At 40.4% G+C, this 13,510-nt stretch overlaps 1 protein-coding gene across 1 annotated transcript in view; it reads left to right on the forward strand.

Annotated features, from left to right (window-relative positions):
- The window catches only part of PRKAR1B (protein kinase cAMP-dependent type I regulatory subunit beta), an 807,144-nt gene that overhangs the window by 780,029 nt on the left and 13,605 nt on the right, over window positions 1–13,510 (forward strand). Inside the window, exon 10 of the mRNA XM_053695126.1 lies at window positions 7,276–7,357. Within this exon, the coding sequence (XP_053551101.1) occupies window positions 7,276–7,357 (82 nt within the window). The remainder of the gene's footprint in view (window positions 1–7,275; window positions 7,358–13,510) is intronic.

Here is a 13,510-nt window from a genome sequence, read left to right on the forward strand (position 1 = left end):
AAAAGTAAATTGGAAAATTGTTTAAAATGACATTCTCTATCTGAATCATGAAAGTTTATTTTGGACTAGACTGTCGCTTTAAACTATAGTGGTGCAACAATTTCCCCACACATAAGTAACTACATTGTACAGTTGCTTACATTCTTTGAGTTTAACCACTTATCACTTTGGCTTTATTAGTATGTAGGAATTAGTGTCAATTTATTCTTTTCATCAGACAGTCATGCTGAATATTTATAGAAACTTGTATTACCTTACTCTGTGTATACATATTCTCAATGAAATCCACCAAAGCCAGTAAGGAGGTGAATGAGGTAACGTCTCTCACGCTAGCTAAACAAACTATCGATCATTAAGGTTTGTGATTTGTTATCCTGAACTTAAAAAGAATTAACACTATTACAAGCTTATCTATCAATCTCAAAAATTATTTCTGTCCTAAAAACCTGGTCAGGGTATATGTGTCGGTCACTATAATTCACTGCGTCTTCAACCTGACTGTTTATTTCAGCGATTTGCTACCTATTAGTTGGTCAGGAGGTACCAGGCCGTAATCCAACCTGTAATCATTCAGTTAGACGTTTCATAAACACGACAAGTTGCATATAAACATTTGAAAGACGTTCCCTTGGTTCTGTAAAATGTTACCTCATATCAAACACAGCGGCCTGTTTTACCATTGTTGTAGGGGCCTGTTGTAGCACAAAGTCTTAGGAAAAGCCATCTAGTACCAGCTACCTCTACCACTTATATATACGATTATTTTTTATTTCAAAATGTATTTTATAGCACATTGGATTTTATTACTTTATTTCAGCAGCACATGATATCAGAAAAAATATAACGTCATATTGAAGCAACAAGGGATGTAAATTATTGTTTTTTTACTTTTAAATTAAAGGAGCAGAAAATTAAAATGTAATGCATGTAATTTTAACCCCGTTACCCAAACCGAAGTAGATCTACGTCATGCAGTGCAAGGCCCAGGGTACCGCATAACGGCCTAGATTACAAGTGGAACAATAATTTATCACGCACCTGCAAACGGGCAAATTTGTGCACATTTGGCTTGTTATTGCTACTGCAAGCTCACGGTTAGCAATTAGTGCTTATAAAATTAACCAGAGATCAGACCTCTGGTTAATTTTATTAATGTGCCCTAAATGCCTCCAAAATATAGTGGTGTGTATTGGTATTACCCAGTGGAGCGCAAAATATCCCTTTTGAGAAAACCTATATTTCTCCAACATAGGTGTGTCCGGTCCACGGCGTCATCCTTACTTGTGGGATATTCTCTTCCCCAACAGGAAATGGCAAAGAGCCCAGCAAAGCTGGTCACATGATCCCTCCTAGGCTCCGCCTACCCCAGTCATTCTCTTTGCCGTTGTACAGGCAACATCTCCACGGAGATGGCTTAGAGTTTTTTAGTGTTTAACTGTAGTTTTTCATTATTCAATCAAGAGTTTGTTATTTTCAAATAGTGCTGGTACGTACTATTTACTCAGAAACAGAAAAGAGATGAAGAATTCTGTTTGTATGAGGAAAATGATTTTAGCAACCGTAACTAAAATCCATGGCTGTTCCACACAGGACTGTTGAGAGCAATTAACTTCAGTTGGGGGAACAGTTTGCAGTCCCTTGCTGCTTGAGGTATGACACATTCTAACAAGACGATGTAATGCTGGAAGCTGTCATTTTCCCTATGGGATCCGGTAAGCCATGTTTATTACGATTGTAAATAAGGGCTTCATAAGGGCTTATTTAAACTGTAGACTTTTTCTGGGCTAAATCGATTGATTATTAACACATATTTAGCCTTGAGGAATCATTTTATCTGGGTATTTTGATATAATAATATCGGCAGGCACTGTTTTAGACACCTTATTCTTTAGGGGCTTTCCCAAAGCATAGGCAGAGTCTCATTTTCGCGCCGGTGTTGCGCACTTGTTTTTGAGAGGCATGGCATGCAGTCGCATGTGAGAGGAGCCCTGATACTTATAAAAGACTTCTGAAGGCGTCATTTGGTATCGTATTCCCCTTTGGGTTTGGTTGGGTCTCAGCAAAGCAGATACCAGGGACTGTAAAGGGGTTTAAAGCTTAAAACGGCTCCGGTTCCGTTATTTTAAGGGTTAAAGCTTCCAAAATTGGTGTGCAATATTTTCAAGGCTTTAAGACGCTTTGGTGAATTTTGAACAATTCCTTCATGTTTTTTCGCAATTGCAGTAATAAAGTGTGTTCAGTTTAAAATTTAAAGTGACAGTAACGGTTTTATTTTAAAACGTTTTTTGTACTTTCTGATCAAGTTTATGCCTGTTTAACATGTCTGAACTACCAGATAGACTGTGTTCTGAATGTGGGGAAGCCAGAATTCCTATTCATTTAAATAAATGTGATTTATGTGATAATGACAATGATGCCCAAGATGATTCCTCAAGTGAGGGGAGTAAGCATGGTACTGCATCATTCCCTCCTTCGTCTACACGAGTCTTGCCCACTCAGGAGGCCCCTAGTACATCTAGCGCGCCAATACTCCTTACTATGCAACAATTAACGGCTGTAATGGATAATTCTGTCAAAAACATTTTAGCCAAAATGAACCCTTGTCAGCGTAAGCGTGGCTGCTCTGTTTTAGTTACTGAAGAGCATGACGACGCTGATATTAATATCTCTGAAGGGCCCCTAACCCAATCTGAGGGGGCCAGGGAGGTTTTGTCTGAGGGAGAAATTACTGATTTAGGGAACATTTCTCAGCAGGCTGAATCTGATGTGATTACATTTAAATTTAAATTGGAACATCTCCGCATTTTGCTTAAGGAGGTATTATCCACTCTGGATGATTGTGAAAATTTAGTCATCCCAGAGAAACTATGTAAAATGGACAAGTTCCTAGAGGTGCCGGGGCTCCCAGAAGCTTTTCCTATACCCAAGCGGGTGGCGGACATTGTTAATAAAGAATGGGAAAGGCCCGGTATTCCTTTCGTCCCTCCCCCCATATTTAAAAAATTGTTTCCTATGGTCGACCCCAGAAAGGACTTATGGCAGTCAGTCCCCAAGGTCGAGGGAGCGGTTTCTACTTTAAACAAACGCACCACTATTCCCATAGAGGATAGTTGTGCTTTCAAAGATCCTATGGATAAAAAATTAGAAGGTTTGCTTAAAAAGATGTTTGTTCAGCAGGGTTACCTTCTACAACCCATTTCATGCATTGTCCCTGTCACTACTGCCGCATATTTCTGGTTTGATGAACTGCTTAAGGTGCTCGATAGTGACTCTCCTCCTTATGAGGAGATTATGGACAGAATCAATGCTCTCAAATTGGCTAATTCTTTCACTCTAGACGCCTCTTTGCAATTGGCTAAGTTAGCGGCTAAGAACTCTGGGTTTGCTATTGTGGCGCGCAGAGCGCTTTGGTTGAAATCTTGGTCGGCTGATGCGTCTTCCAAGAACAAGCTACTAAACATTCCTTTCAAGGGGAAAACGTTGTTTGGTCCTGACTTGAAAGAGATTATCTCTGATATCACTGGGGGTAAGGGCCACGCCCTTCCTCAGGATCGGCCTTTCAAGGCAAAAAATAGACCTAATTTTCGTCCCTTTCGTAAAAACGGACCAGCCCAAGGTGCTACGTCCTCTAAGCAAGAGGGTAATACTGCTCAGGCCAAGCCAGCTTGGAGACCAATGCAAGGCTGGAACAAGGGAAAGCAGGCCAAGAAACCTGCCACTGCTACCAAGACAGCATGAAATATTGGCCCCCGATCCGGGACCGGATCTGGTGGGGGGCAGACTCTCTCTCTTCGCTCAGGCTTGGGCAAGAGATGTTCTGGATCCTTGGGCGCTAGAAATAGTCTCCCAGGGTTATCTTCTGGAATTCAAGGGACTTCCCCCAAGGGGGAGGTTCCACAGGTCGCAGTTGTCTTCAGACCACATAAAAAGACAGGCGTTCTTACATTGTGTAGAAGACCTGTTAAAAATGGGAGTGATTCATCCTGTTCCATTAAGAGAACAAGGGATGGGGTTCTACTCCAATCTGTTCATAGTTCCCAAAAAAGAGGGAACGTTCAGACCAATCCTAGATCTCAAGATCTTAAACAAATTTCTCAAGGTCCCATCGTTCAAGATGGAAACCATTCGAACTATCCTTCCTTCCATCCAGGAAGGTCAATTCATGACCACGGTGGATTTAAAGGATGCGTATCTACATATTCCTATCCACAAGGAACATCATCGGTTCCTAAGGTTTGCATTTCTGGACAAACATTACCAGTTCGTGGCGCTTCCTTTCGGATTAGCCACTGCTCCAAGGATTTTCACAAAGGTACTAGGGTCCCTTCTAGCGGTGCTAAGACCAAGGGGCATTGCAGTAGTACCTTACCTGGACGACATTTTGATTCAAGCGTCGTCCCTTCCTCAAGCAAAGGCTCACACGGACATTGTCCTGGCCTTTCTCAGATCTCACGGCTGGAAAGTGAACGTGGAAAAGAGTTCTCTATCCCCGTCAACAAGGGTTCCCTTCTTGGGAACAATTATAGACTCCTTACAAATGAGGATCTTTCTAACAGAAGCCAGAAAAACAAAGCTTCTGGACTCTTGTCGGATACTTCATTCCGTTCCTCTTCCTTCCATAGCTCAGTGCATGGAAGTGATCGGGTTGATGGTGGCGGCGATGGACATAGTTCCTTTTGCGCGCATTCATCTAAGACCATTACAACTGTGCATGCTCAGTCAGTGGAATGGGGACTATACAGACTTGTCTCCGAAGATACAAGTAAATCAGAGGACCAGAGACTCACTCCGTTGGTGGCTGTCCCTGGACAATCTGTCTCAAGGGATGATGTTCCACAGACCAGAGTGGGTCATTGTCACGACCGACGCCAGTCTGATAGGCTGGGGCGCGGTCTGGGGATCCCTGAAAGCTCAGGGTCTTTGGTCTCGGGAAGAATCTCTTCTACCGATAAATATTCTGGAACTGAGAGCGATATTCAATGCTCTCCAGGCCTGGCCCCAGCTTGCGAGGACCAGGTTCATACGGTTTCAATCAGACAACATGACGACTGTTGCGTACATCAACCATCAGGGGGGAACAAGGAGTTCCCTAGCGATGGAAGAAGTAACCAAAATTATTCTTTGGGCGGAGTCTCACTCCTGCCACCTGTCTGCTATCCACATCCCAGGAGTGGAAAATTGGGAAGCGGATTTTCTGAGTCGTCAGACATTGCATCCGGGGGAGTGGGAACTCCATCCGGAAATCTTTGCCCAAGTCACTCACCTGTGGGGCATTCCAGACATGGATCTGATGGCCTCTCGTCAGAACTTCAAAGTTCCTTGCTACGGGGCCAGATCCAGGGATCCCAAGGCGGCTCTAGTGGATGCACTAGTAGCACCTTGGACCTTCAATCTAGCTTATGTGTTCCCGCCATTTCCTCTCATTCCCAGGCTGATAGCCAGGATCAAGCAGGAGAGGGCGTCGGTGATCTTGATAGCTCCTGCGTGGCCACGCAGGACTTGGTATGCAGATCTGGTGAATATGTCATCGGCTCCACCTTGGAAGCTACCTTTGAGACGAGACCTTCTTGTTCAGGGTCCGTTCGAACATCCGAATCTGGTTTCACTCCAGCTGACTGCGTGGAGATTGAACGCTTGATTTTATCGAAGCGAGGATTCTCAGATTCTGTGATCGATACTCTTGTTCAGGCCAGAAAGCCTGTGACTAGAAAGATTTACCACAAAATTTGGAAAAAATATATCTGTTGGTGTGAATCTAAAGGATTCCCTTGGGACAAGGTTAAGATTCCTAGGATTCTATCCTTCCTTCAAGAAGGATTGGAAAAAGGATTATCTGCAAGTTCCCTGAAGGGACAGATTTCTGCCTTGTCGGTATTACTTCACAAAAAGCTGGCAGCTGTGCCAGATGTTCAAGCCTTTGTTCAGGCTCTGGTTAGAATCAAGCCTGTTTACAAACCTTTGACTCCTCCTTGGAGTCTCAATTTAGTTCTTTCAGTTCTTCAGGGGGTTCCGTTTGAACCCTTACATTCCGTTGATATTAAGTTATTATCTTGGAAAGTTTTGTTTTTAGTTGCGATTTCTTCTGCTAGAAGAGTCTCAGAATTATCTGCTCTGCAGTGTTCTCCTCCTTATCTGGTGTTCCATGCAGATAAGGTGGTTTTACGTACTAAACCTGGTTTTCTTCCAAAAGTTGTTTCTAACAAAAACATTAACCAGGAGATTATCGTACCTTCTCTGTGTCCAAAACCAGTTTCAAAGAAGGAACGTTTGTTGCACAATTTGGATGTTGTTCGCGCTCTAAAATTCTATTTAGATGCTACAAAGGATTTTAGACAAACATCTTCCTTGTTTGTTGTTTATTCAGGTAAAAGGAGAGGTCAAAAAGCAACTTCTACCTCTCTCTCTTTTTGGATTAAAAGCATCATCAGATTGGCTTACGAGACTGCCGGACGGCAGCCTCCCGAAAGAATCACAGCTCATTCCACTAGGGCTGTGGCTTCCACATGGGCCTTCAAGAACGAGGCTTCTGTTGATCAGATATGTAGGGCAGCGACTTGGTCTTCACTGCACACTTTTACCAAATTTTACAAGTTTGATACTTTTGCTTCTTCTGAGGCTATTTTTGGGAGAAAGGTTTTGCAAGCCGTGGTGCCTTCCATTTAGGTGACCTGATTTGCTCCCTCCCTTCATCCGTGTCCTAAAGCTTTGGTATTGGTTCCCACAAGTAAGGATGACGCCGTGGACCGGACACACCTATGTTGGAGAAAACAGAATTTATGTTTACCTGATAAATTTCTTTCTCCAACGGTGTGTCCGGTCCACGGCCCGCCCTGGTTTTTTTAATCAGGTCTGATATTTTATTTTCTTTAACTACAGTCACCACGGTACCATATGGTTTCTCCTATGCAAATATTCCTCCTTAACGTCGGTCGAATGACTGGGGTAGGCGGAGCCTAGGAGGGATCATGTGACCAGCTTTGCTGGGCTCTTTGCCATTTCCTGTTGGGGAAGAGAATATCCCACAAGTAAGGATGACGCCGTGGACCGGACACACCGTTGGAGAAAGAAATTTATCAGGTAAACATAAATTCTGTTTTTGCGCTCCACTTGTAATCTAGCCCAACATGTTTGAAGTTAAGAATATGAAATAACAGGATATTTAGTATGCTGTATATTATCACTGCACCAGCCATGATTTTCAAGGCAAAACATATATTTGTGTATTTTATTGGTCTTGCAGAACATTGATGAAATGTTAACTTCCTGTCTTTTTAGGGCACAGCATCTGTTCTTCAGCGTAGATCTGACAATGAGGAGTATGTGGAAGTTGGACGGCTGGGACCCTCAGATTATTTTGGTGAGACTCTCTTGATTAAAAAAAATATTAATTATATTAGTTATACTCTGATTATGGTTGCCCAGAAAATGGCACTGATATCTCTTCTAATTGTGATATATCACTTTTTTTTTTTTTTGGGGGGGGGGGGTCTTCATATTTATATTCATATTAGACTTTAAATTGATGGTAAACTATGTGCCAATGCTAGGCTGCAATTGAACAAGCTTTTAAAACTAATGGCACTTTCATTAATTCCTTTCCTTTAATATACGTGAATTAAAAAATATCATCTCACAAACTGTTTTCTGCCACTGTTTCTCCGCCCATCTATTTTCATACACTTTTTTTTTTTATGGTCATGTTCTTTAAGCTTCCAATCACACCTCGGGCCAGCTGGCGTCCTTGGAAAAAGCACACTCACCCCTTACTTAAATAAAGCGTGCGCTTATTATTTAATGCGTCTCCAGAGTCTCCTATTCCGTTCACCTGCTATGCTGCTTATCGCTGCACAAGCATGATGTATACAATGAATATACAAATGCATTGTATACATGGTATCGAAATAAATATTTAGCGCATGCACAAAGCTATCCGTGAAGACACAGATCCTACAGAATGGCGTAGGGAGCGGGTGGGACTTCTCTATACGTGACGCAATAAAGAAATCAGGAAGAGAGGGGGCGGAGTAAACCTCTGTAATGTAAATATGTATAATTTTAATAATTATAGATTGATAATTTTTTGTATTTAGCTGTGTATTTGGGTTATCAAATCCTTCTAAATTTACCCTCATTTTAAAGGTACACTGTACTGTATTTTTTCTTTTCTTATTATACCAACATTATTTTTGCATTTGAATTAGCTGGGGTTGCTCACTGAAATTATTGGCCCTTTTTCTTCATAAATGGAAAGAGTCCACAGCTGCATTCTTTACATTTGAGAATTCAGAAACTGGCCACCAGGAGGTGGCAAAGACACCCCAGCCAAAGGCTTAAATACTCCTCCCACTTCCCTGATCCCCCAGTCATTCTTTGCCTTTCGTCCCAGGAGGTTGGCAGAGAAGTGTCAGAAGTTTTCGATAGTATCTTATGGAGGGTAGTACTTTTCGGCATGGGACTAGAGTTTTAAGTAGTCCTGTCAGCCTCTCAGTGAGAGCATGGGTGAAAGTTAGAGTCCGGAGATGCAGGGAGACTCTTCCTGCGAAACTATCCTGACTCATATTAACAGCTCCACAAGCAATCAGCGTTGATGAGTTTCGCTGTCTGCTTTTTTCTCTCAAGTCCATGGCAGAAGCGACGCTACTATCTGTCACACTTGAAGGGCCGTATTCCTGTTCCATGCCATAGATTCCAGTAAGATTGTTTCATTTCACTTTCATCATGGATGTATTGTAATTTCGACTGTTTATCTGAGAGGGGCTACAACCTTTCGGGGATCACTTTAACATAGGGTCTAAGTGAGGCTCCTTTTTGTATCTAGAAATCAAGGGTTAATATCTCCTGAGGGGGATTATTGAACAGGGGGGTTTATAATCATGCAATGCAAACATGCTGGTCCTAGCAACTTCCGATCCTCAGCTCCTCAGTCACGGAAGTGACCCATAAAGGTTATCCAGACATATCCTCAAATCACAGAGTGCCGTAGCAGTAACGGAATCAAGCCACTAACTGTCAGAAAACGGAAAAGAACCGGGCAGGCACTCCAGGGGGTAGTGTATAATAAAAATTACAAATTTTATTAGAGCAAAACAAGTAAAAACAGTAAAAGCTGAACACTCTTGTGGAGCCAGGAGAAAGCTGACAGACAACAGGCATGGAGTCTGACGCGTTTCGCGCCCCCTAGTGGCGCTTATTCATAAACATAACTATTACACATACTATGCCCTCTTATTAAGGAAACACCTGTGGCTCATAGGCTAAAAAAACTCAAGATATAAACCAATAATATATCATGAGATAGCAAACAGGTCAAACCCACAAAGGGTGTATAGGAAAACAGATCCAAAGTTTACAAACATTGTCATTTTAACAAAGTATATAAATTTATACAAATTTGTACATACATATACGTGTACATACAGTACATATGGATGCTTTTGTATACATACACACAGAACTTAAAAATAGGGACAGCAATACAATACATGAAAAAATCCCTAACATTTTTTATATATACCAAATATTTTAGCAAGGGACTTTTTTTATATATATGCTATTACCCTATAAGGAAATTGTGTCTACCTTATTTCTTAGGCTGAGAACAAAATAAATATAAGAGAAATAAATACTTTTTTATATATATGATCAATTATCAGGACTATATATGGATAGAGTAAGAAAGGAGAAAATATATGTGTTGTGATTAATCAATAAAATAATTGATGTCACACTCCTTATTCATACCCATAGGGAGTCTAGTTTTTAGCTTCAACATCCAATACAATTCCTTTTTCTCTAAGATCTTATATTTATTTCCACCTCTGATTGGTAAAATAGCTTGGTCAATAATTTTAATGGTCATATCTGCCTTATTTGTAAAATGATACCCATTGAAATGATTGGCCACAGCAGAATCTTTATTATAGTTTTTGACGTCTCTATTATGTTCCCCAAACCTTTTTCTGATTTCTCTGGATGTTTGACCAGTATATTGACATTGGCATAAGTTGCAAGTAAGATAGATTACGAATGTAGTACCACAGTTGGCAAAAAAAGTCTACCTCAAACCGCTGTTTAGTTATACTACTTGTATAATAATCACCTAGAAAAACATGGGCACACATTTGACAGTTACGTTTGCCACATTTGAAGTTGCCTCTCTTATAAAGCCAATTTTGTTTTAAATCCTTTTTAAGGGTTACCATACTAGGAGAAAGACTGTGTAACACTATACTACATGCAACCTCGCAACATCCTTGCCATCTTATTAAAGCCATACCCAAAGGCCAATTTATTAGGCTGTTGAGAAACACAATATCAGATACAGTATATGATGCACAGTCGAGGGAATTACAAAATAGACTGTCGTAATGCAATAAAAACATATACTACAAACAAAGATGCAAGCCTTAATCCCTGTAATACAGATTTTACTTTTAAAAATTCAGTAGTATTCACAACTGAATATTCCCAACAGTATGATGACATTGTAAAGATATTAAGGAAACATAAACATATTCTTTTGGGGGACGATATTCTAAAACCATATGTAGAAAACATCAAATTTGTCCCCAAAAAAGCGAGGACATTAGCTCAGAGTCTTTCTCCTAGTATGGTAACCCATAAAAAGGATTTAAAACAAAATTGGCTTTATAAGAGAGGCAACTTCAAATGTGGCAAATGTAACTGTCACATGTGTGCCCATGTGTTGCTAGGTGATTATTATACAAGTAGTATAACTAAACAACGGTTTGAGGTAGACTTTTTTGCCAACTGTGGTACTACATTCGTAATCTATCATCTTACTTGCAACTTATGCCAATGTCAATATACTGGTCAAACATCCAGAGAAATCAGAAAAAGGTTTGGGGAACATAATAGAGACGTCAAAAACTATAATAAAGATTCTGCTGTGGCCAATCATTTCAATGGGTATCATTTTACAAATAAGGCAGATATGACCATTAAAATTATTGACCAAGCTATTTTACCAATCAGAGGTGGAAATAAATATAAGATCTTAGAGAAAAAGGAATTGTATTGGATGTTGAAGCTAAAAACTAGACTCCCTATGGGTATGAATAAGGAGTGTGACATCAATTATTTTATTGATTAATCACAACACATATATTTTCTCCTTTCTTACTCTATCCATATATAGTCCTGATAATTGATCATATATATAAAAAAGTATTTCTCTTGTATTTATTTTGTTCTCAGCCTAAGAAATAAGGTAGACACAATTTCCTTATAGGGTAATAGCATATAAAAAAAAAATCCCTTGCTAAAATATTTGGTATATATAAAAAAAATTAGGGATTTTTTCCTGTATTGTATTGCTGTCCCTATTTTTAAGTTCTGTGTGTATGTATACATGAGCATCCGTATGTACACGGATTTATATACTTTGTTTAAATGACAATGTTTGTAAACTTTGGATCTGTTTTCCTATACACCTACTGCCCCCCCTTTGTGGGTTTGACCCGTTTGCTATCTCATGATATATTATTGGTTTATATCTTGAGTTTTTTTAGCCTATGAGCCACAGGTGTTTCCTTTATAAGAGGGCATAGTATGTGTAATAGTTATGTCTATGAATAAGAGCCACTAGGGGGCGTGAAACGCGTCAGGCTCCATGCCTGTTGTCTGTCAGCTTTCTCCTGGCTCCACAAGATTGTTCAGCTTTTGCTGTTTTTACTTGTTTTGCTCTAATAAAATTTGTATTTTTATTATACACTACCCCCTGGAGTTCCTGCCCGGTTCTTTTCGGGTTTATAATCATGTTTGTTATGTGATTCTGTCTGCTACTGTGTAGTGTTGCTTCGGCTCATGGCTATTTTGGAACATAATGGCGTATGTCTAGTGACGCGGCCTTTTCGGTCGGGCGCGCTTTTGCATGGACTGCATTACCTTGTGACTCAATTTCCGCTTTCCTGACCGCGTGGCGACGGAAAAATCCTGGTCCGCTAGTGTCTGGTTCTCTGGAGGTGGCAGTGTCCCAGTTATGGAGGATTCCTGGAGACAGATGTCTCTGATTCAGACTCTACTTCTTGCGAAGAATATGAATTGGCCCGGGTGATACATGCCCATCAGTTATGTTCCAAATGCCGTTTTAGAGTGCTCTGTTCCTCGGGATCGGGGAATCGGGTGCCCACTGAGCCATCCACCTCTGGGGATTCTATTTCTCACGAGATGAGTTCCCTACCACCAACTCTTACTATGCATGCAGGTAACCCAAACGCTATTTATCCTTTCTATGGAGTGTGGCCTGTTCCCACCGGAGGTTATGACACAGAGGTGTTTTGTGGACATGTTACCATCACACACTAAGGATACGATGCATATCCTCAATAAGTTACAAAATACAGAAGTCACCGAACACTCAATACTGGTAACTTGCGACGTTGAATCGCTATATACCAGTATAAGTCCTGAATGGGGTATCAAATCTGTTGCCCATTTTCTAAATAAAGATCAGAATATAGAATTAAGCACCAAAGATTTCATCATCAGACTGTTAAAATTTGTTCTCAAACACAATTATTTCGTCTTTGATGAAAAATTCTTCTTACAAATATGTGGCACCGCCATGGGTACCTCGTGTGCGCCTACTTATGCCAACTTGTACCTGGGCTGGTGGGAAGAGATGATAGTGTTCAATGAGAATATGAACCTATATACCCGCTACGTCTCCCACTGGTCCAGGTACATAGATGACATTTTTATTATTTGGGAAGGCCCAATTGAGACATTACAAAAATTCATAGAATGTTTAAACACTAACCCTTTTGGCTTATATCTGACATATAACACAAGTATGGTAAAGGTAGAATTTCTAGATTTGACTATTGTAAAACAAAATAACAAACTAGAAACGGAATCTTACAGAAAACCCACTGCAACCAACAACATACTACATGCCAGTAGCCATCATCACCCCTCTACAATTCGTAGCCTCCCATATGGCGAATACTTACGACTTAGAAGGAACAGTTCTAGCATCAATGCATTTAAGCAAGCAGCAGGCGAACTAAGAACAAGACTTTTGGAACGAGGGTATACCAAAAAGTCACTAGCAAAGGCCTATCGTAAAGCACTATCAAAAGATAGGTCAGACCTGCTTAAACCTAAGAATACTACATCATCTGACCCTAATACAATTAGGTTTATATCCACCTATAATAGACAAAGTATCCAACATTATCAAACAACACTGGCATATTCTGAAAAGTGACGATAAATTAAATATGGTATTACCTACCAATCCGTCTTTTACTTTTAGACGTGCGAAAAATCTAAATGACCATCTTACTAATAGTCACTTTAATAGAAATCGACACAAGAAGCCAATCCATCAGGGATCGGTACCCTGTGGACACTGTAATATCTGCCAGTACATGGTGAAAAAAGATACCATGGTAGACAGATTTGGTCAAATTTGGAGAATTAATAGCCATATTAATTGTCAGAGCGAGAACGTTATTTATTGCCTATCATGCGCATGTGACAAGAT

The sequence above is a fragment of the Bombina bombina genome, chromosome 11, assembly GCF_027579735.1.
Source record: "Bombina bombina isolate aBomBom1 chromosome 11, aBomBom1.pri, whole genome shotgun sequence".
Classification (NCBI taxonomy): domain Eukaryota; kingdom Metazoa; phylum Chordata; class Amphibia; order Anura; family Bombinatoridae; genus Bombina; species Bombina bombina.